Here is a 23905-nt window from a genome sequence, read left to right as displayed (position 1 = left end):
TTCCTGTCTGATTAGTAAGACTGAGCAAACTGATAATTAGTCTTATTTTGTAGGTGTAGTACAGTGACCTCACCGCACTAAAGATATAACCTATATGGGTTAAAGTTAGGGTTATCTGAGGAAAATCTTATTCTGCCTTTCTCAGCATACTTGTTCCTAGAAACATCCCAACATCAAGTGAAACTACATTGGATACAAGTGAGATTATTTCATTTTTTACCTTAAGAAAAACGTGATTTATGCCGTTTGGACAACAGGTGCAGATGAAAAAAAAAAAAAAAAATCATGTAGCAGCATTTATGTGGCAAATCCGAACACAAATGGCAAGTGTCAGCTGGTATGAAAGGTAAACAGACAGGACAGCGGCCAGCAGCTCCGGGTAGGCAGCTGTCCCATTTCTGGCATTTTCACCGCTCGGCATTCCAGCTGTCTGATGTCATGCTCAGGAAAACTTGATGTATTCCGCCGCCACGGAGGCACTATAACACGGTTTAAAACGTCGCCGCGTTCAGTAAAGACACGATAAACTTAAGTCATGCTATTTCATAAAGTGATTACCGATTCACGGAATATTTTCGGTTACTTCTCGAGAGCTTAAATTGCTGCAGCACAAGTAATAGCCACAACTAGGTTGCCGCGGATGTAGACGGGATATACTTGTTGCTCTTTCAGGCCCAGGAAGTGAAACACGCTTGGAACTTGACTGATCTGCCGGACCAAGAGGCATGGAGTTTAACGTTAGTTTTGAGCCTCAAACAAACTCAACATAAGTTGGTCATCATTAATCCCGTGAAAAAGTCTGGAATCAGTTGACATTGGATGCAAAGTCGGTCATGGCCGAGTCTTGAGTGGGCAACTAAATTGCATTTGGTGGGTAACGTAAGCATTATTTGTACTTTATTTACCGGCGACGCCAGTTTTCCTAAACGGTTTGGTCTAGTTGCTGGAGTACCAGCTAGCAGGCTAAGGCTAATTTAGTTGTCTGTAACGTCCAGCAGTACAAGTAGCAGTCGGGACACCTGTTAAAGATTTACAATTGCAATAGTGGTATTTATTTACAGTTTACTAGTTGGTGCATTTATGTAATTCAAGTATACGATGTGTTGTAATACTTTGTAATATAATGGACGATGCATAGTGGAGCGTCAGAGTTGGAAAATAGCAGGGATTTTGCCATGTTTTGCTCAGCGTTGCTCCGTTGAATCAGGTCGCTCCGTCCGTGATTGGATCAGACTATTCCCTGGAAGAGGATTAGCACTACCACATGCTTGGAAAACTAACGGTAGCAAACCTTATTATAGTTAGTTACACAGGCCGGTTTGCTTGCCATAAACTGAAAGCTGCCCATAGATTTGGTCTCATGTTTGTCCATGTTAGTTTTACATAAGGTAAACCCCCCTCTTTGGCAACTAGCGTTAACCCCAGATAACTTAATGGTTAAGTAACTTAAAAGTAATATGTGGTGTTAAAGAGGATTACTGCACCATAAGTACCGTGTTTGCCTTGTGAGGCATCTGTTTTAGGGCTATTTGGGTAACAGACGAGATGTAAAACATATAGGTTTACAGTACAACCACCCACTGATGTGTAGTAACAGTCAAATTTTGATTCATGTTGGATTGGATTAAGTCTTTTTCTAGTCACTTTACACTGACTGTGCATTATACACCTAATTATAGACCTAATACTTTATGTGAGGTTTTGAGATGGTCCTTATCTCTTTTCTTAGGTCTGGCTGTTGATGATGAGCCCAATGACTGGCTGGTCAAATATTCACACCGTCTTTGAGGGGACAGCAACAAGATAAGAGAAGACCTCCCCTTCTGAGGAATTGTGAAACATGCCCTTGCCATTTGGCTTAAAACTTAAAAGGACTCGAAGGTATACCGTTTCAAGCAAGAGTTGTCTTGTCACTCGGATCCAGCTGCTCAATGGGGAGTTTGTTGAGTTTACACTTTCTGTGGAGAGCACCGGGCAGGAATGTTTGGAGGCAGTTGCTCAGAGACTCGAGTTAAGGGAGGTATGTATTCTCGTGCAAGAACAGCCGCTGATTATTCACCTGTGGACTATTTCAGATTGACCATCTTGACAATAGTGCATTCTTGTCAAGGTTGTCTTCTGGTCACATGCATGCTTGAATTGCTTAACATGACAAAAGAAAACAAGATAACCAATATGTCATAGTTTACTTGTAGAGGATGATCAATTCTAATCTGTTTTGTCCTGTTTGCTATTCTGCTCAAGAATTTAACATTGGTATGCACTGAGTATGTGAAGCACCTCCAAACCGTAATCACATCACACAGATTTTCAAACAGGTAACATATTAGAAGTTGGAGACAGCAGTCACAGTCCATTAATAATATGGGTGAGGGTCTGAATAAGATTTAGTTGTGTCTTAAGCTTGCTGTCAAGATTGCTCATCATACTCAGTAACATTGTGGTGCTGACACCACCTATTAGAAAGGAGCCAAAAGGGGTTTATAAGCCTGTATTTTGCTATACTCAATTCCCGATTAGAGACTGTTGAAAATTTGCAAACCACTTGATGCTGGAGCTCTTAAGATATGATAACATTAGACATTTAACTGCATAGCAGTAAGAGAGCTTATTCATGGGTTTCTTGATAAGGGAGCTAATCTGGCCTTGTAATCAGTGCAAGAGCTTTTTATGCACAGCACCACCGGGAAAAAAAAAAAAAAAAAACACCACTTGTGGACCCCCCACACCATTCAGTTAATTAGTTTCTAGTATGGAGAATGCCATATTGTTTGTTTTTGAGGTTAGTGGTATTGTTTTGTGCGAGTATAAGCGATAACTGATGAATGCATGATGATTCTGAGATATCTAATGCCCCAAGTGCCATTTACTTGGGTAGCACGATGATATGCAGCATCACATTGTTTCAACAAACTGATTCAACAAGCAGTGGGCCTAATTACAATGCAGAGATGACCACTGTTCTGTTAATGTTGGACTTATTCTTTGGCATTTGACTCAGCTTTGGCATATGCCATAATTAGTAAAATTACTGGCTGTGCAGTGTTGCATGTTTCTCAAAACAGATGTCCCTTAGAATTGGGTTACTTATCTTGCCAACTAATGTTCTGGTTGTGATTAGAAAGTGGCAGCAGGCACAATAGAAGTCTTGTGGCCAATGTTTCCTCACTATAAACAACATACCTACAGGTTGCCTCTCTTACCAGTGCTCATTGTGAGATGCCTTCTTCTGAGTTTCAGCCAGACAGTCACAAGACTGAGCAGGGAGTGGCACCAGCCTGTAACCCTCCTAGAGTTGTTTGCATGGTTCAGTTTCCAGTTGAATGCTCCACATACAGTATCTGCTGAAGGACGGATGTTGATGATATGATTTAGATATGCAACAGAAGCAGTTTCACTGAGAAGTTGAAATAGGTAGTGTGTCTGTTGATCTCAAGTCATCACATATCGCTGTTTGGAACTGTGTGATATTAGAAATTTAGATATTTATAAGTAGGTTGTGCTAAGCCCATACTACTTATGATTTACTGCAAATCGTTTACTCCAGATTGCTCTGCTGGATGTAAAGGTTGAGGGTGTACTTGGTCACAGTGTGGTTTAGATCTCATGTCTCCACTTTGTTTTCCTTGTCAGATAACATACTTCAGTCTGTGGTACTTCAACAAGCAGAACCAGCAGAGATGGATTGACCTGGAGAAGCCCCTGAAGAAGCAGCTTGACAAGTATGGGCTGGAGCCCACCGTTTACTTTGGAGTGGTGTTTTACGTACCAAGTGTCACCCAACTCCAACAGGAAATCACGAGGTGAGGTTTCGTCAATGAAACGAGAGGTGAAATGTGCACCACTCCACATTCTAAGCTTTTTTTTTTTTTTAAATAATTCTTGCCTGAACCCCATCGCCTTTTGAGCTTATTAACATGTTACCTTTAAGGGTGTGAATAAAAAAAGTAAATTCAATGGAATCAGACAAGCCACAACAAACCCAGAACTCTCAAGTTGTACTCAGGATAATTTGTTTTTGAATGTTTTTCACAAATGACATGTCATGACCTTTTACCTGTTATTGTTAAATGGTCCCGACTCTTAAGTAACCCTCTTACTTCTTCACAGATATCAGTATTACCTGCAGCTGAAGAAGGATGTTCTTGAGGGCCGGATCCCATGCTCGATAGAACAAGCAATTCGCTTGGCTGGCCTGGCAGTGCAAGGTAGAATGAATGCTTAATACTAGCCTAGTAACAGAAACCTCAGGTTGAATAGCTCAGTGTTCTGTGACATTCATCTCGCTGCACTGGCCCTTGCAGCTGGAAAATTACCCCACAGCTAAAAAATGCACTTTGAGTGAAAATTCTTAACCTAGCCTTATAGCTCAGTCTGCCCAAAAAGAAAATAATTACAGGTAAAATCACGGAACAAAATTACCCCTGCAGCTAAAAAAAAAAAAAAAAAACTCTACAGGAAACACTGGAATAGCTCCTGGAAATATTTGCACTGGTTTCTGGATGAGAAACTTGTGACAGGTCAGACTATGGGCAGTCATTGCCTTAATGTTTTGGCTAGGCACTGCAAGACTGTTTTAGCTGTAGTAAATTCCAGAAGTAGTGCCTTTTGATCCTCAAACAGTTGACTTACGACCTCTATTAGAGCAGGAGTTAAGTGATTTTCTTCAACCAAGATGCTTATCTCGAAGCATGTTATCTCAAAATATAGCTGAATAAAAAATGTGAACTTGCATTTTCCAAGAATGTTGTTACTGAGCCTTACTGTTTCCTCATACCCCATGTTGTTTTTGAGTGTTTTCTGCTCAGATTATTTTGCTTGAAACTGCTTTTCAACCGCATATCTTGGGGTTTTATAGAGTTTATTTGTGGGTTTCTCAATATAGAGCACTTAACAAGCCCCATCAAGCCCAAACCAACCCATAAACTTGGTCAAGGGTGTGTGAATGTGAATTCCCCTTGGCTTGGTCTGTCCTCCTCCAGCTTTTGCCCAGCCAGAAGAATCTCAGACACTGCTGGCAAAGTTATATCAGGCAGTGCAAGTTACTGGCCTGGGTGTTAGCATAGCACAGCCGCTGAGATCACTTACTGTTGCAGCCATGTTCAAATGACAGACCAGCATGACAGAACCAGCAGCTCTTGCCTCGAAGAAAATCTCTGTTAAGCTTCTTGCATTTTCCCTAAACATGCAGTCATTGCTTAAATTATCACACAAACCTAGCATTTGTGCCTCAATAAACTTGGACAGCTCCTATTTTGCGTCCAGCCGACATGGTTTGGAGTGAAGGGCAGTTGTAGCTGTTGAGCATTGCTAATGCCTGGGATACCCATCATAGCTGTGAACACTGCCAGCAGGCAGGCTGAAGCTGTGAACAGTTTTGGACTACAACGTTGTCAGACGCTGAAGCAATTCCCCTCCATAACCAAAGGGTCTCCTCCTCTCCTAAAATTAGCCAATCTTGTCATCATACACCACAGCTTTCCAAAGAGGCATTAAAGCATTCTTAAATTCCTGCATGCCTCTTTCTACCATGGAGCAATTGCAGAAGTGGAGATAATAATGGATTTGATTTAGAGAACAGGGGTATGCTTTAATACCAGCGTTTTGCATGACTCGCTGCTTTAATTAATTTAGTACATCTCTTTTTTTATTTGTTTTTTAGCTGACTTTGGAGACTTCAATCGGTATGATTCCCAGGAGTTCCTCCAGAAGTTTGTGCTGTTTCCCATTGTAAGCATATTATTATTATTGTTCATTATCTTTATATCAGATGCTGACTAAAAGCATGTTTCAAATGCCCTGTGTTCAGATGTGTTGTGTGCTAGTATCACAGTGCAGTGATCATTTTAATCTTGACCTCGTCTGTGCAGGGTTGGATCCAGGATGAGAGAGTGCTCGAGGAGGCCACGCAGAAAGTGGCTCTTCTCTATCAGACCTACAGGTGAGGCGGTTTTCTAAGCATCAGCCTGCCTGTTCTACATCTGGGATACAGGCATGTCTCCCTCTCATTCCTTCCACAGACAACCAGCTTCAAATCTCACAGATACTGACGCAGACCTTCATTTCTGCAACCGTCTTTTTTTATTCTATTTTCTCTGTCATCATGTGGGTTCATTTAGTAGCCGATATATAGGCACGCCTTTTTGTGATTTACTCTTGGACAGGCCGAAAAGCCCAAATCAAACTGGCCTGGCACCAAACCCCATGTTGCCCACTCCATCTTGTGCTCTCTCTACTCACTTCAAGGACAGCTGTTTCTCATCACCAATTCTATTCCAGTCCAATCCGCAGGTTTTTCATCCTCATGCCTCGTCCGCGCCATATAGGTTGGCAGTGTATCTGTGTAAGAGCTATCCAAGTCTGTTGAACAAGCTATTAAAGCACAACATACACCCAGGAATAGTTGTCAGCTTGGTTGTAGCTGAAGGGAGGGAGAGGAGGAGGGGAGGAGGTGTCAGGTTAGTGTCAGAGAGGTGAAGAGTTGAACTGTGTGTCATCTTTATCTTGGTGTTGAAGAAATGGTTGTTGTGGTTTATTAGAGGCGCTGTGAAACAGATGAGGAGATGATCGTGATAAGAAAATTGCCGGATTGCACAATTTGTGGTTTCTGTTTGTGTATGTTCATTGTCATTTTATGTGGGCTTTTTTGCCTGTTTTGTTCTCTGAGTTAATGCATTTCTGTGTTTTTCTTTTTGGTTAATGTTCACGTTTCATTATGTATTAATCCTCATTTTGCATTTAAAAAAAAAAAAAAAAAATATCAGGGGGTTGTCAGCCCCAGAGGCAGAGATGTTGTACATGCAAGAGGTGGAGAAAATGGAAGGCTATGGCCAGGAAAGCTATCAAGCCAAGGTAAGCCCAAACATTTAAAATCCTAACATCCCGTGGAAGAACCATTTAGTTAGTTTGTTAGTATGTGCTAACCCAGAAGTTACAGTTCATTAACACCACTTTGATACTTGAGCAAATTGTTATCCTGTAAAAATACAGTTTGTTGTTACTAATGAATTAAGAAGCAGATAGCTAATTAATTGGATGTAATAGTTTGGATTCCCACTGTTTTGTGTGATAGGGCTCTACACCCTTTAATTCTTTCCTAAACAGTTGTGATGCATGTCCCTGTCTTCTCCCCAATACTTACAGGACAGTACGGGCACAGACATTATCCTAGGAGCCTGTCTGGATGGCATCTTTGTCAAGCATAAAAACGGCAGGCCGCCTCTTGTATTTAGGTAAGTCTAGAAATAAACCGGGGCGTATTTGTTTTATTTTTACAATAATGCCTCACAGTCCACAACATGATCTGCTTCTAAATATGAAGCCATGAATAAAAGCCCTGGTCTGGTATTTCCTAGCTCGGAGCAGTAATTATGGCGAATCAAATGTCTCTATTGAGCTTTGTGCACAATCCACAGCTATGCCTAGGTGAGGTTGTCTCCTATATAGATACCTAACACTGTCTAGACCTGGAGTTGGTTTAGAGGAAATGAGTCAGTTACACTGTGATATTTGATAAGGAATGTGGAGGCATTTTCTGTCATTGAACATCTGAGTCATTCTTGACCTAACCCATGCTGTATCTACGCAGTGATCTGTGTAGTATACACCTTTTTGATATCAGCTGCCACATGCATATGGTTTTTTTTTACATTGTTGCTAAATCCTACGGTCTCTTGAAACTCTCTGTGGTTTTCTGCAGTTTGAAAATGTGACCACCATGACATCATCATGTGTTTTTTTTTTTCCCCCCCTCTTTCTCTTTGCCACTGTGCTTTTAATTGGCTGTGTAGGTGGAATGAAATTAATAACATGAGTCACAACAAGTCTTTCTTTGCCCTGGAGCTAGCCAACAAAGAGGAAAGCGTTCAGTTCCAGACCGTAAGTCTCTACATCCAGTGCTTCTTGTTTTCTCTACCCTGATAACTAGCGTTTTTGCGTATGGGTCACAAAGCCACATAATATTGGTTGAAGTTACACAGAAATATTTGAGGGTATATATCTAAGGCCTTTGCTTTAAGATACTTAAGGAAGCACCACTACTGCACTGCATGACTCCCCATCTCGGATGTTTTTTTTTCTGCTCCTTTCTTTTGTGCAGGAAGACATGGAAACCTCCAAATATGTGTGCCGGATGTGTCTGGCCAGGCACAAGTTTTATAAGATTAACAAGAGTAGCCTGTAAGTGTTTTTCTGTTAACATGTCTAGCCCAGTTCCTGTCTCTTTGTTTCTTGCCGTCTGTGTGATTGTAGTGTGTGCACGTGTCTCCTCTTTGGTGTAGCCTCACTCCTATCCCCTCTCCTCCTCTCTCTTCAGAGAGGAGTGTGACCCCCTGCCTTCTGAAGGCTCCCAGAAGTCCATTCTCCCTCTTTCCTTTCCTCGCTTTCCAATACTCTCTCGTCCCTCTCTGCCTTCTAACAAGGGGTGAGCAACACAGTCAGCCACCGCCTACAAGTATGCCTACCAACCAGGTGCCAGCCCCCATCCTTTCCTGACTACCCAGCCAGCCGCACCCCAGCACACAGACTCCCCAGATTTCTATGGGCCCTAAGTTGCAGACCTTTTAGCGATTTGGGATCCAAGCAAAAGGATTCTTATGGCCAATATTCCTTCTGGAAAAATATGTCCTTGATAAAACCTTGTCAAATTCACAGGGATGAATGGGCTGAGCCAGTAATTCTATAGCAGAGTAAACACAAATAGACGGTCCTCTAACTTTACAATCTTTACTTACAATCTGTATTTCATTGTATCGTCCTGTAATTTAATTGGTATCTGCCTTTAGTCACTTTCTTAGTTGGCCTATCAAAATAAAAGTAATCTGTGATCTCAAAGTTGACATTTTTTTTGATTCTCGTTTTTCTCTCTCCAGTCAAACCCAGCCTACAGTTGTCAACCCAGTCAGACGGAGATCTTCAACTAGACTGTCTCTGGTAATTTCCAGTTTCACACACACATATGACACGCATACATACACCTCCCCCTTATGTACACACATTTTTCCTGCTGAGTTGTGGTTTGCACCACTGCGCACTCCACACGCCACTTGCCACAATCGAGCCATAACAGTGCTTAAGCACACAATTAGATTTACGTGTAATTCTGTGCTGTTGGGCAGCATTAGGGTCATGTGTGCTATTAAATGAATCATTCTCTTGTTTGATGTTGATCTACAGCCAAAGCCTCAGGCCTACATGATGCCCCCACCTCAAATGCACTACAATGGCCACTTCACTGAGCCCTACACATCATCGCAAGGTAACTAGAGAAAATGACTTTCAGCTTTTAAATTGAAATGGATGGATTGCTTGTGCTGCGTTCAGCTTAATTCAAAAGTGTCATTGCTGTCGTTTTGATTCCATAATCTATTGATTTCCTTTGGATTTGTTCTCCCACAGACAACCTGTACATGAATAATCAGAACGGTTACTACTACCACTCGCAGACCAGCCTAGACTGCTCCCCTCTGGAGTACAGCAGTGGTGGGCGGTTACGCAATGGCAGTGTGTATAGCGCCCACAGCACCAGCTCTCTCACCAATCCCCAGCACTACCTCCAGCCCTCACCCATGTCCTCCAACCCTTCCATCACCGGTAGTGACATCACCCGGCCTGATTACGTCCCCTCGCACCGTCACAGTGCCCTCATCCCGCCCTCCTATCGCGCCACACCTGATTATGAGACAGTGATGCGGCAGAAGAACCGGGGTGCAGGAGGAGGGATGGTTCTCGCTCCAGAGCACCGGCAGAGCCACTCCATGAGGAACCTGAACATTGGAAATTCCTACGCTTACAGCAGACCAGACCCTCTAGTTTACAGCCAACCAGAGATCAGGGGAGAGCACGGTGGAGGAACCCATCATCACCACTACCCTTTCCATCTTAACTCCAGCTTTCATAGCCCCTCTCCTTACCCTTATCCCACAGAGAGGAGGCCTGTGGTGGGGGCAGTCAGTGTCCCAGAGCTCACCAATGTCCAGCTGCAACAGGCGCAGGAATACCCGGCTCCAAACATCATGAGAACACAGGTGTACCGACCACCTCCTCCCTACCCATACGCCCACCCGCGGCCTGCTAATAGTACACCTGACCTGTCACGCCACCTCTATGTCAGCAGCAGCAACCCGGACCTGATCATTACGCGGCGTGTGCACCACTCAGTCCAGACCTTCCAAGAGGACAGCCTGCCGGTTGCCCACTCCTTACAGGAGGTGTCAGAACCCCTCCTACTCAGTGGACCCTTACATGGCCACCCACATCATGCCCAGAAGCGCAATTCCATTGAGATTGCCGGGTTGGCATATAGTCTAGAGGGGATGAGGGTCAAAGAGCGGACGGTGTCTTCGTCAGCAGCTGAAACTGCCACACCGCCTCCAGCCCTGCGCGGCGGTCCTTCTCAGGGCTCTCAGCTCAATGTGTTCTTGGAACGTACCAAGACAGAGGACGGGGGTGACATGAGGGAGGACGTACACTATGGACACAAGAAGTCTCTTTCGGATGCCACCATGCTGGTTCATAGTAGTGGGGAAGAGGAGGAGTTTGAGGACGACAGTGGACGTCACACACCCCTTTCCCAAGACGTTATTGCAGCCATTCTTCCCGACCAGCAGCCTAAACAACATCACAGCTTGACCTCTCTCTCCTCTCTGACACATCAACAACAGACTCCCAAAGAGCCTCCACCTGCATACCCCATTGGCTCCTCCCTTGACCCTGCTATTACTGGCTCGCTAACCTATCAAGCCCACCCTCTGATCCATGAGGTGGAGCCTCTGTACCTGTTGTCAGATCTGCGGCAACCCAGGATTATGCCTTCTGTGTCAGAGGGAGACCTGAGCGGCCAGGCCAAGCAGAAGGCCAATAAGGACTTCAAGAAGAGGCCTGTGTCTGATGTGCCAGCTGGGAAGAAAACAGTAGAGGGTTTGCCCCCTGCGGTGAGTCTTGCGCCACACCTCCTTATAAGCTTTACATGCATCCTTATTAGTGTTTTATGCCACTGAAATCAGCTTCCAGTATATATCCAGATAGTTATGCACACCCTCTGTGTATTATGCCACCCCTGCTGTGTCTTTGCACACACAACAGTTTGAAAAATATGTCTATTTAGATTTCTGCACTTTTTTTTCTACTACTTTTTTTGTTTTTAAACATGTATCCTCTATAAAGGCAAGACTGATGATTGAGCAATGGATTAGTACATTTTAGTGTGTGGAGCAGACAAAATTTATTGGCAATGCAAGTGGCAGCTTCCTCTCATGCTTCAATATTCCACACTGTACGCTTTACTGCTACTTCATGGAAACCCAAAGGTTTAAATCATTCCCGTCATGCATGCTTTGTTGTTCAGGTATCTAACAACCCTATAATAATGAAAGTAGAAAGGCATAATGGGTAGTATCAGCCGTAGCCACAAACGACGCAAATAGGTTCACGTGGACATACCTGCAGCTTGAAAGAATGTAGTAGGGCTGCTTTAAAAAACCGGACAGGTAACATTGTTCCAGAAAACACCAAGTGAGCCTGCGCTGTCCCTCCCTGCTCAGCTATCCACTCCTTCTTTCCGAGGCTCAGACACATTTATTCTCTCTGTCTCCTCTGTCCTTGTTGTCAAACCAGGGCATGAAGAAAGGAGCCAGGTCAGAAGTGAAGAAGATGGGCCCTCTGAAGGTGGCGGCCCTCAATGGCCTTTCACTGTCTAGGCTGCCATTGCACAACGAGGGCAAGGACGAGCCTGAGAGGGCCTCTAATGATGAGAGGGTAAGGGACCACAAACACTGCATCTGCTTAATGGCTTTTTCTTTGTCGGTAGTTTGCTGCGTTCGTCATGCATGTGAAACTTGATGCTTGTCATTTCTACATTGTAGTTGAATTCAAGGCTTGGCGAGATCATGATTGTTTCTTAAATCTACCCAGTTTTTCTTTTGTGAGACGCTTTATTACTCCAACATCCCTGCACTCTCCCAAATTCTGACTCTCCCGTTCTCTGCCTTCTCATCTATTATTCACCAAAAACAATTTTGTTTTTAACAGAATTTTCACAACTTCTGTCATTGTTCTTGATTATGATAAATTCATTATGGTTTATGACTTTAATTTCCATATTGATAACACTTCAAACCACACCTCTGAATCACTGAATCTTACAACATGGTTCAGTATGTTATGGGCCCAACTCACAACCGTGACTGTAACTTAGTGTTTACTTTGGGGCTAAATGTAAATAATCTTTCCGTCAGAGACCTTATGGTGTCAATCATATGTGCAGCTTTGACACTGTGATTCAGATTGTTTAGACAAAATTCCACAAGGAAAGTATGTTTTCGTGTCATTAATGAGCACACAACGGGAATATTAATTCCCATCTTTAACAGTGGTATGGACAACCTCACATATTACTCAGATACAAATGTCCTCATAAATGCTTTTCATAAGCTGTGCCTATCCACCCTGGACAAGGTTGCACCTCTAGCTAAAATTGGCAATAAAAGCGATTCCCCTGGATAAGTGAAGACATTCAGACTTATAAAAGATAGTAGAAAGAAAGTGGTAAACAAGTAAATTACAAGTCTACTATCATCCATTAAAAGATTTATTACAACACTATAATAACAAAATGAAGAAGGCTCAAAGCCAATACTTTTAACAGGGAATCTCTGCGTATGTAAAACAAACAACCACAACCGCCTGGTTTCCAGCAGAGTGTGAAAAGTTCCTTACTATAATTATTTTTAATATAAGTAACATTAGAGCACATATAACTATTTTTCCAACATCTGTGGATATCCCCAGCCCTTAACTGGAATTATTGAATTGTTTCATTCCCACATCATTACAGGACATAATTGACACCGTGTGTCATATGGGCATGTTCCTATCCCCGCTTGACTCTCTCCCCACTACACGTTTGAAAGAAATAGTGGATGCTATAACACCTCATGTGCTCACTATTATGAGCAGTTCCCTTTCCTCTGGATGTGGACCACCACATTAGAACCGGCTGACATGCAAAACTTTCAGCCTCTTTCCAAGTTGCCATTTATTTCAAAAATATTTGAGAGAGTAGTTTTGATGCGACTTTAAGAGGCACTAAGGAACAGTGACATCTTTGAAAATTTTTGATAAATATAGTATGGAAACAGCTCTCCTTTGTGCAACAAATTACTTATTATTGGCTGCAGACTCTGGTCACTGCTCTGTCTTAGTGCTGCTGGACTTAAGCGTTGCCTTTGGCAAAACACTTGAACTCATAAAGAGACTGGAGAAATGGGCAGGAATCACTGAAGTTTTACTGTAGTGGTTCTTCTCTTACCTGGAAAACCTGGATAAAAAACTGTTAACCCCTTACAGCCCAGCCAGGGCCCTAAAATCAGCTAATCAGAAACTGTCTGTTTGACCGATCAGCCTGAAAACTGGGTGTTATTATTTGTTCTGTAAACCATTTAATCTGGAAAGCACTTTGTGCTTACACTTTTGCCCTTTGTTTTTTATTCACTGGCAGTGCTCACTTTGGAGTTCTCAGTAGGTCTAAATATATGAGCTCAGCTTGGGTGAATTAAGGCCCGGCCTGTGTTGACCCGACTGAGCCCTATTTGTAGACTTAGACTGACAGAGAAAGAGAAGGATAGGGTCACAGTGGGGTGGAGCAGAGGATGGAGGGGACTGCTGGGCCGATGAGGAGAGAGCAGACACAGCGCCATAGCAGACAGAGAAAGGCTCCAGTTGCACATTACATGTCATAATGAACAAGGCACTGGGATTTATTTATTTATCACACAGCCACACGCCCATAAATGCAGTTAAAGCAATGTTCGGATTTTTAAAAGCACAACCCAAGCTTGACCTGGCACATGGCAGAATACATTAAATAGAACCTGACCCGACTCAACCCTGCAGCACCATCCTGTGACTGTCATGTTTTGATAACTTGTCCCCTTCAATAAGAAAAGAGGAACTATAAAATGTTTCTCCTTCTCATTTTCCATCTGTCATTCATAAAGTTTCTGCACAGCTTTTCAGATTTGATCAAACTTGGCAGGAAATGTTAGACCTCACCACTGTGTTTCAGCATTTTCAGAATTAAACGGATTGGCCTGACCTGAGTGCTATAATTGTATGTCCAGACAAGTGACAGATTTCTTATTCACTGGCCATGAAAAAGGACTGCATCCTTGATCAGAATGGCATGTTTATTGTTGCCTTTTTTGTGTGTGTGTCTGTGTCTCAGTGTAAATTGCTGGAGCAGCGTATGGAACAGGGCATGGTGTTTACTGAGTTTGAGCAGATCCCAAAGCGCCGTGCATCAGGGGAATGCACCATCGCCCAGCTACAGGAGAGTGCGGAGAGAAACCGCTTCCAAGATGTTCTGCCTTATGATGACACCCGAGTGGAGCTGGTTCCCACTAAGGAAAACAACACAGGCTACATCAATGCTTCACATATCAAAGTAAGGCAAACACAGACACAGGTTGCACATACAGACATCACATGAACTGTGTAACAAGAAAATTACATGCATGTGAATTTCCGATGCCCTGAACAGATAGGAAACGTTACTGCACATGTGTCTTTTGATGTGATTTGAACCATCAACACAGGAGGACAAACAGAAGAGCAGTGGGTCACTACTGCAATTCATGAATGTCAGAAAATGCTATATTTTGTTGTTTTGATCCCCACATTGCTCTGAAGAAATTGAACCGAATCTCAAAGCTGCATCAAACTGTTTTGATATGCCTCCTTAATGCCTCTATTTTGCCTGCACCCACTGAGATCACTAGGTATGTTTGTTGATGTTAGCAGCTCTGACACTTTCTACCCAGTGCATTACTGAAGTGTGTTCATCATATTTACTGCATTTACATGACCTCCACCAGGTATCCTAAAAATAGAGCGTTTCACCAGCAGTGAAGGCTGTACTCAGTTTCCATGACAATGGTGGTCCATTCAAACAAGACAGTAATGATTCTGCCTGCTCAGTGTTGCATCCAGTCATTGTTTCCTTGATAACCAGACAGCCACAGTCTCCTCAGGGTTATTTCTGCTAATAAGTGGCAGGCATATTTCCTGAGGACTTAAGAGAACACACATAAGGATTCCTGTGGTGGTTGGTGGGCAGGGAAGGGAAAGTGTTCATGAACATTATTCAGGCACATTCATTTCCCCCATCCTCACATCCCATTGACCTTAATAGAATTGAACTATGCTGCCGAGTCTGAATTCCACTGTCTGCTGCCTTGGTTCAGTGTGTCGAAGAATTCCTGATGAGATCCTATCGAAATGATGAATTCAAGTAACAATTGTCTCTCTCCCTAGATAACAGTGAGTGGACATGAGTGGAGCTACATCGCCTCACAGGGTCCCCTATCCAACACTTGCCAGGACTTCTGGCAGATGGTGTGGGAACAGGGTGTCGCCATCATTGCCATGGTCACTGCTGAGGAGGTGCATTTGTGTTTTCTGTCATTTAGAAAGCAAATTAAAGCTTACAATATAATATGGCAAAGTCCAGTCTCGATGTCTTACATTTCCAGTTTTGTTTCCTGATCCCTATCTGGTCTTACTGTTCCCCTGCCATCTCCTCCCTCCAGGAGGGCGGCAGAGAAAAGAGCTTCCGCTATTGGCCCCGACTCGGCTCACGGCACAACACGGTAACGTACGGCCGCTTCAAGATCACCACAAGGTTCCGCACAGACTCTGGCTGCTATGCCACCACAGGACTGAAGATCAAACACCTTCTGACTGGCCAAGAGAGGACTGTCTGGCACCTGCAGTACACAGACTGGCCTGACCACGGATGTCCTGAGGACTTCAAAGGCTTCATCTGTAAGTGGGAGAGCATAAGCCTTTCCCTTTTTTCCTTTTATGGCCATCACTCTTTCAAGATTAGATCTCTACCTGCAGGGTCTACAGATTGTGAAAATGTTGCTGTGTTGTTTTTATATTGATGGCTATATTAAACCCATATGGTGCCATGGAATTCATTTGGAATTAATTAAGTAAATGCGGATTGTGAGGAAGATCTAACATCATGTTCAATGCAACAACAAAGTCCATTATTTATTCGTATATTTTTTTTTTTATGAAGCTATAGTTCTTGGCTGGCACACAATTACATCCTCAGTGAGATTAATGGTCTAGCATCCTTTCCCAGCCTATCTGGAGGAGATCCAGTCTGTGAGGAGACACACAAACAGCATCAGTGACCCAAAGAACACCAACCTGCCTGTGCTGGTGCACTGTAGTGCCGGAGTGGGCCGGACCGGAGTCGTCATCCTGACTGAGGTCATGATCGCCTGTTTAGAGCACAATGAGGTACCTTTTTTTTTTTTTTAACTTATATGAAGTCAGAACATAACATGCAGGCCAATAGGACAGCTCTGTATATTCTCAGTTATTTCTTAGCTGCATTTGGCTTTGTTGCATTTTTAGCTGATTTTCTCCAAAGTGTATCTACCTTATACTAAGCATCTTGTCTGTGTGGTTTAGATGTTGGATGTCCCAACAGTTCTGAGCATGCTCCGTAAGCAGAGGATGATGATGGTCCAGACCATCTCTCAGTATGTCTTCATCTACAAGGTCCTCATCCAGTACCTCCGCAACTCCCGGCTCATCTGAGCTCTTCATCTCCCAACCTCTGCTGTGATCAGATCATCGCAGGGTGGAATTTTCTCAAGGCTCATGCCAAACTGAATCGTGATGGTACAACACTAGAAATGACTTCGAACATAGCAGCCGGTGGTTGGCATTTGCTTAAGTATTAAAATAGGCAAGACTGATGGAACGAATGATGTGTGGATGCACAGTAAAGACTTACCGCCACCTGAAGGAGCATACTTCCATATGACCTGCCTCTTAACAGTATTATATTTCACTGTTGTTTTTTTTTTTTTTTTTTTTACAAACATTATTGCTTAATGAAGCCCAGCACTTTTTTCAGTACTTTGCTGTACATAATGAACCAAGGTTAAGCTGCAGTAAAAATCTATATTATGATTGTGTATCAAAAGCAATTGATCTATTTTCATTTAACTAAGGTCACTTTTAAGATGAGTTTGTTACTGAATCGCAGTTATGACAATTGGTTCTGCTAATGAAGGACTGTCTAATAATGATGAAGATGTTTATGATGATGAACTGTAGTTTGGAAAAAGACAAAAGTTTATTCTTTGTCTTGAGTATAGAGCCCAGAGATGAGACAGATTTTAACATTGCCATGTGGTACAGATGGGAACTTGTCCTAAGGCCATTCATTTGACTTGTTTTATAACAAAAATATAGATTTACATTTGGTGTGATGCTAATGTGTATCATGGTGGTTAAAAGTCAGGCCAAGTTAAATGGCTTTGCCACCAAAGAGCCATTTGGCAGGACAGTATGATTTTTTAGCACACCCTACTTATTGTTGTGGAGGTACAGAGGACAATTTGAGAGACTTAGGGGTTCTCAGTTCTCAGGTTTTCACTAAAGAATCCTTATCATCCAATTTACATTCACCCAGCCATAGCACTCAGACTTGGAAGTCCTTAATCCAGATAATTTAAGTTTTTGTCTTAAAGAACCTGCTTATTTTAACATCAGTTCAAGGTTTTATACAAAATTCTGACCCTAAAGGCCTTTTTGGATTAGTGTTCCCTTCTGTTCCTGAAGACGCTTGGAGAAATGACTGTGGATTTCTTTTAGTGTGTGAATGCGACTGTCCCACTGTGCTTCAACACTTGGCCAAATTCATGCAAATGCTGTGGGTGGGAGACAATGCATTGATGGCCATAAATATGTCTAGATTTTAGAAAAACCTATGGTTGAAATGGATATGAGAAGAGGAAGAATGTCAGAAAAAAAGAATCAGAAGCAGAGTGATGTTTTGAGAAAAGCAGGGTTTTGGTAAAACTGGAAAACTGATTTTATATTCATATTTTTCAAGACTTTTCTATGGTGAGAGCTGTTGTTTGTTGACTAATTGAACTTGGTATGCTCTGTCATGAGTGCTGTATTTATTGAGCAAGAGCAATATATTTTCAGTTACATTTTGTCAAGATAAAGTGCCTCAATATTATTTACAATGTATAGTTGAAAGGGCTCTAAGTAATTTTGCATATTAAGGAAATCTTAAAAAAAGTTCTTTTTTCATTCTGTGTCATTTATTTCTCATGTATCATAATTGCAGTGATATGTATTAATAATGCCAATCAATACATTTGAGAAACACCTGCAAAGGACACTTGGAAAAGACATCTAATGTATTCTCTTCCTCCTTTTCTTTCCATGAACTTGAGTGGTTTCAAGACTTGGCATTCAAAGAAAGGAAACCATAAATTCTTTCATTGGGCCACGTTCCCTAAAACCCTCATAATATTGCATTTGTGTTGTTGCAGGAACATAGAACAAAGATGTAAAAATGCCTAGTGAAGATGGAGAAAGGCGTCAAACAGTATAGCTTTGCGTTTCATCTTCCTGAAGAGAGCTGTCAGAGTGTTGTACAGTATCACCGCGAGTCCACCTCTGCTGGCTGTGGTAAACTGTTAGCCCATGCTCAGTGTTAGTGTGAAGTTTTGCATCTCAGGGCCACATCACAGGGGACGGCAGCGGGTTATTGGGGGGTCAGACCAGCTCCAGTTACAGCACTCTGGCTGTCAAACTTGTTTTCACTCCAGGGACATTTGCTCTTCCTAAGACTCATTCTGCTGTTACAAATGACCACATCTCCGATCACATTTGACTGGAGATGTCATAGTTAGTGCTGGTTCCCTTTTTCCAGCCATGGTTGCTGTTAGTTACGACTTTACCTGTATAGAAACACTGCTTACAACTTTCCAACATCAGCTGCTGTTTGAGAAGTATAAGCTTGTCACACAAATGAAGGAGCCAACTGAATTTATAATTTGGCCAAAGGGAAAACCTTGTCCTCGTTTTCTTACCCTGAGGTTTGGTTTGTTTATTGAATGATTTTTTGTGTCAAGGTGGCAGGGGTTTTGGCCTTATTTATTTGACTGGAAACTATGAACCCTTTACTGAGAAGAAGGTTGGTTGAAAACTGGATCTTAAGAAGCCCGAATCAGTTGACTCAAGTTTTGTGCAGTTTTAATATGATGCTGATTTGAGTCTTAGTGTGGAGACTCGACACTAGATGTTTTTGTGGCAAAGATGAACTGGTTTTGTCGATGGTATGTTGTAGCTGTTGATGATGTACACAATGTAAAATTCTCAGCTTTAAAACATGTTTATTGTACAAACTGTATAAATTGTATCTAATTAACATGGTATCCCATTGGAAAGACAAGTGTAGAAAATCATTTCAGCTATGAATAAATATTTGGAAATATGTAGCTTGTTTGGTCTCCATATCCAATTCAACATAATGTCTTCTATTTAATTTAGGCCATCATGCCACCTAGTGGTAGGCATTAGAAGTGAGTCATTGATTTTTCCATCTCAATTTTGATTTGCAACTAATTCAATGGCTCTTTATTACATATATGACTTTAAGTTAGTGGCAGACATTACTGGTTAAAATGAAGGATTAAATATAAGGAGCCCAGTCATGATGGTTCAGGAGATAAAGAAGATAGATGGGAAGATGAGAAGATAAATGGTTTCAAGTATTATCCTCTTGCATCCATGGTATACTTCTGATAGATTACATTGAGAACATATACAAATGCAAAACCCATATTTTGTTTATTAAATTCGAAGAATGCTTTCATTTGAAAACACTGTTGAGCATGCTTCGAATATAAAAAAATAAAACTATTCCACCAACAGAAAACTGAAGTAGCAAAATCACATGATGTTGCAATTCGGTCACCATTTCATTGTTAATATAAAAAACAAACAAACAAATATTACCTTAGTGTTACCTTTTTCTACAAAAGAGGCCCAAGTAAGAGTCCAGTTCATGTGTAACACTGCGTAAACAAATTATAAAACACAAAGAAAAGTAAAATGTCAGTAGGAATTAGTCCTAGTACCGTCCTCGTTTTCCTCCATGTCCTCCATATCCACCATGTCCACTACGACCTCCATGGTCCCATCCTCCTCCTCCTCTTCCTCCACCTCCTCTCCAACCACTTCCTCCTCCTCCCCAGCCACCACCACCTCCTCTTCCTCCACCTCCTCCTCTCCAACCACCCCCTCCTCCACGTCCTCCCCAGCCACCTCCACCATCTTGTCTTTTTTGCCAGGGTGGCATCTCGGGGGGTGGGGCTTCTATCTCAGATGGACGACCTCCACGGTCTGGCACTCTCCCCATCAGAACCTGTGGGCAGGAACCAGAGGAATAGTGATTTAAGACAATAAAATGTCAGGTACCGTAAGCTCCTGTTCAATCGAAGGATCAGGGTTCAAGCACTCAAGCACATGTTGACAAGGTTTTGCACTCAAATTTCAGTGGATTGGGTCAAGTGAGAACAATATCTCCTATGTAAAAACAAAATATGGTAAACAAGGAAGCAAAATTTCATTCGTATTTTGTCCCGAATATTCCATCCATACATGATTACTGAAAAGCATTCAAAATGCCTTGCATATGAACTTGAGCAAATTTCAGATTCTTCAAGGTAATTAAATTCCAGCTGCTGGTACATGACAACACACAGTATTGGGAAAAAGGAAGCAGAACTTTGGTATGAACATGTAAAATTCATTGTAGTACCATGTTGCCACTTTCAATGTTGTAGGGCATTAGTCTGTGATGGTGCTTTGATTGGACTTTTTATGTAAGCCTACTGTTGTGCCATGAAGTAACTGTGTGATAAACCCTTTCCCTGTCAGTAAATGGAAGAGGGTAATCACTAGAGCACAGACCTCTGCTGAGGTTCTAGCTGAAGTAACAGCCCTGACTGTTCCAAGCTCCACCCCATTTGTGCATCAATGTTGTTGCACAACACTCCCTTTATGGACAATCAGTGCGGAAAGGTTGTCAGTGCTGCCTTGACCCATGACTCTAGGAAATAAATGTGACACATTTACACAGGGATAGTCGTTTTTATTCTACTTGATATGATCCCATGCTCATGTACCTTGTTGACAGCACAGATGGTCTTCTCCCTGCTGGCGCCGCTGCTGGTCTTCACGATGTTGCAGAGGTCCTCCCTGGCAGCCAGCAGGTCGGCCACACCCACTGATGGCTGCGGCCTCAGAGAGTGTCTTTTTGGCTGGTAGGCTTTCGCCATGCTGTCTACCTTCACCTGCCAAACACAGGCACATACAACAGCATCTGTTACAGAAACGGATATTGGACAGATATTGGATTAAAGCATAGTTTACTGCTTGACAATATCCAGCTATTATGCTGTTAGCACTTCACTCTCCACCACTTTAGATTCCACTGTAACTGAGGAGAGTAAACAACCGAGGACAGTGTGATGTGTGATTAGCAGCTGAACCTGCCTTGGCCCTGTCTGACCAGCCAAAGGACTGGACTGTGACGTCCAGCCGTTTGATCAGCATTCTGCGCCGACATTCATACTCTGAGCACAGGACTGTGTTCATGCTGTGCACCTTCTCCTGTGGAGACGGGGAGAGCCCAAAGTGAGTTTCCATCCATAACTATAGAGTACATATATAGTTAAGTGAGCAAACAATAGAGGGCGATAAGAGGCATATTTCAGGAGTTTATCTGCTTACCCACTGTTCACTGCTGAGCGATTTCTTCAGCACCGGCCTTCCAATGTAGCCATTTGGTAGATCTTTAAGTATTTTGTTAATCTACAATGGTACACATGGAATAATACAATAGAAGGGAGGGATTTATGAATGTTATTAACATGAAAAGGTACTGCGCTACTTGTTCATTTTTTAATTCATCACGTTTTTGTCCTCCATCAAACTGATAAATATCATGCATCACAAATCAAGATTAGAGACTTAGTCTGACCTTGTTTTCTACATCAGAGAAGACTCCTGCTGCATCCTGTCCTTTCGGTTCGGGCAGCTTCAGTGTTTCACAGATTGCCTGGAGGTCTTGATGCACTGGGCTCTCCTCTTGTTGTTTATCACAGATTTGTCTGCTCCTCGTGATCTGAGCCGCCTGAAGCTCAGAGCTCAGAAACACTTAAGAAAAAAAACAAAACAAAACATGACAAACACATGCTTTAATTAACATATGGACCAACCAGAGAACCTGTCAGGCAGGCATGACTGCAAAAAAACAAAACACAACTTCTTATTTGATTACATACAGACAAATTTGAGATAATTCCTCTTATTTTGCAGGCTGCCCTTGAGAATCCCTGACACAACTTCTTCATAAGGACAGTGCAGCTCCTTCAGCAAGCCGCTCATCTCCAATTTCAGGCTCTCGATATCATCTGGAAGGAAACAGACAGAGGGACTTATGGTGCGGGAGGTTACACTTGAACATTAACCCTCACATTACCTTCAAATTTACTAACATTTTGCATCAATTGTGGTCAGAGATTTAAACCCCCAGAAATGATTAGGCCTAGAATAAAAATAAAAATCGTGTTTTTTTTTTTTTCCCTCTGGACTGGTTCTGGCACTACTACATAATCAGAGGGGAGTTTCTGATGATTCTAAATGCTGTAATTTACTCCGAGGAACTCGTTCACCATGCATGGAGGTGGTGTGCCTGCTGTGTCTCACCTGGACCGGACGTGATGCTCTCCTCCAGACCACACAGCGGTTTTAACCTGGAGGCCAGCCACCTGCACAGGCTCACGTACTCGACCGAGGCCAGGCCCTCTTCCGCGGCTCGGACCAGCGGCTTCTCCTCCAGCAGGGGGCCGTCGTAGCTGCGTGACAACGGACCACAGAACAGTCACATGTGGCTGAAAACACTGTCACATACATGTAACCTGAACCACTAATGGCACGACTAAGATAGTACAGCCACAACTAAACCGTCAACAGTCTTTTTTTTTTTTTTTTTTAATATAACAGCCGTCTTGTACCGTTGACTTAATGCAGGTTGCTGTCGCAGGCTAGTTAGAAAGCTAAACATGCTAACGCTGCCGTTACTCACCCGAGCTGCTCTAACACGTCCAAAATATCACACTCCATGGTCCAGCTGGGTAGGTGAAACTTTTTACGTGTGTCCAAAGGCAAACAAGGCTAAATTAAAGGTAATGTTTCATAATGGCGAGCTTTCGTAATCATTCATTTCTGCACCGCTTTTAGTAAGCGATTGGTGTTCCGGTTAAGTTCCTCCGTCGTGGGGAAATCTGAGAACTTCGAGCTGTGGTTCCGCCGCTTTTCGTTCCGCACCCCCAGTTTGGACTAATATTAATAATAACCACCCCGTTATCACAGACAGTGTCACTGTGTCAGTGAGTGCTTTAATTACCCAGCAACTCATCAATGAGAGCCAAAAATGTGATTAGATGTTTGTTTTAATCTTTTATTTTCATAATTTGGGCAATGTGAAGCTTTTTGACAGTGTGGGCTGTAGAAATACACTATAACAGTTTTATAACTTGAGGCAGAATCACCCACTCCTCAAATACAATATATATATATATATATATATATATATATATATATATATATATATATATATATATATATATATATATATATATATATATTTTAATAGTTCAAGTAAAATATTTTGTTTCTTGAATTGCCTTGGTTGGGGCTTCACTCTTTGGAGTTCAAAATATATATTAATAATAATACTAGTAATTAAAAATAACTACAATCTGACACCATACTGTAACTGTGTTGTGGGTCTGTTTACCTCACTGTGTCCTAAGTTTTCCCCATTCACAGTCAGTCTTCCTGCCCTCCTGCTCGTCCTAAGCTCCTACCTATAGTTTGAAAACTGTACTGTAATACAACTCATCAGTTTCAGTGCTCCTTAATTAGAAATTTACTTAATTAATTTAATTAATGAAATTTCATGATCTCTAATTGATTAATTAGAAATGATAAATGGGCCCCGAGCCAAAAAAAA

At 42.3% G+C, this 23905-nt stretch overlaps 2 protein-coding genes across 3 annotated transcripts; one reads left to right on the top strand and one right to left on the bottom strand.

Moving 5' to 3' along the window:
- Positions 1–539: 539 nt before the first annotated feature.
- Positions 540–19313, top strand: ptpn21 (protein tyrosine phosphatase non-receptor type 21). 2 transcript variants are annotated; one of them, XM_030081853.1, is made up of 19 exons: positions 540–737; positions 1730–2020; positions 3634–3803; positions 4111–4208; positions 5663–5730; positions 5871–5941; positions 6765–6852; positions 7144–7232; positions 7791–7878; positions 8099–8178; positions 8871–8931; positions 9175–9256; positions 9397–10931; positions 11614–11754; positions 14222–14440; positions 15310–15438; positions 15585–15819; positions 16148–16308; positions 16483–19313. In XM_030081853.1, exons 2-19 carry the CDS (start codon positions 1841–1843, stop codon positions 16609–16611), a joined length of 3624 nt encoding a protein of 1207 aa, XP_029937713.1. In that variant the 5' UTR covers positions 540–737; positions 1730–1840; the 3' UTR covers positions 16612–19313. The 2 variants fall into 2 exon arrangements, with proteins under 2 accessions (XP_029937713.1, XP_029937712.1); XM_030081852.1 differs by having other exon boundaries at positions 540–870.
- Positions 19198–23190, bottom strand: fam98b (family with sequence similarity 98 member B). Its single transcript, XM_030081856.1, has 8 exons — positions 22976–23190; positions 22597–22745; positions 22173–22301; positions 21869–22044; positions 21619–21699; positions 21382–21498; positions 21012–21179; positions 19198–20248 (listed from the first exon to the last, which is right to left on the bottom strand). The coding sequence occupies exons 1-8, from the start codon at positions 23011–23013 to the stop codon at positions 19955–19957; spliced, it is 1152 nt and encodes a 383-aa protein (XP_029937716.1). The 5' UTR covers positions 23014–23190; the 3' UTR covers positions 19198–19954.
- Between the last annotated feature and the right edge of the window lie 715 nt (positions 23191–23905).

Source organism: Myripristis murdjan, chromosome 22, assembly GCF_902150065.1.
Source record: "Myripristis murdjan chromosome 22, fMyrMur1.1, whole genome shotgun sequence".
Taxonomy (NCBI): Eukaryota; Metazoa; Chordata; class Actinopteri; order Holocentriformes; family Holocentridae; genus Myripristis; species Myripristis murdjan.
The sequence above is the reverse complement of the archived record's forward strand: the minus strand, read 5'-3'. Positions and strand labels throughout refer to the sequence as shown.

What these genes read in the sequence shown, in the direction of transcription:
- ptpn21 (XM_030081853.1), top strand. Translation starts at nt 1,841, where the DNA reads ATGCCCTTGCCATTTGGCTTAAAACTTAAAAGGACTCGAAGGTATACC. An exon ending in CTCCAACAGGAAATCACGAG is followed by an intron (nt 3,804 to 4,110) that starts GTGAGGTTTCGT and finishes ACTTCTTCACAG; the next exon opens with ATATCAGTATTACCTGCAGC. An exon ending in CCATGGTCACTGCTGAGGAG is followed by an intron (nt 15,439 to 15,584) that starts GTGCATTTGTGT and finishes TCCTCCCTCCAG; the next exon opens with GAGGGCGGCAGAGAAAAGAG.
- fam98b (XM_030081856.1), bottom strand. Translation starts at nt 23,013, where the DNA reads ATGGAGTGTGATATTTTGGACGTGTTAGAGCAGCTCGG. An exon ending in GAGCATCACGTCCGGTCCAG is followed by an intron (nt 22,302 to 22,596) that starts GTGAGACACAGC and finishes GTTTCCTTCCAG; the next exon opens with ATGATATCGAGAGCCTGAAA. An exon ending in CCATCTGTGCTGTCAACAAG is followed by an intron (nt 20,249 to 21,011) that starts GTACATGAGCAT and finishes TCCTGCCCACAG; the next exon opens with GTTCTGATGGGGAGAGTGCC.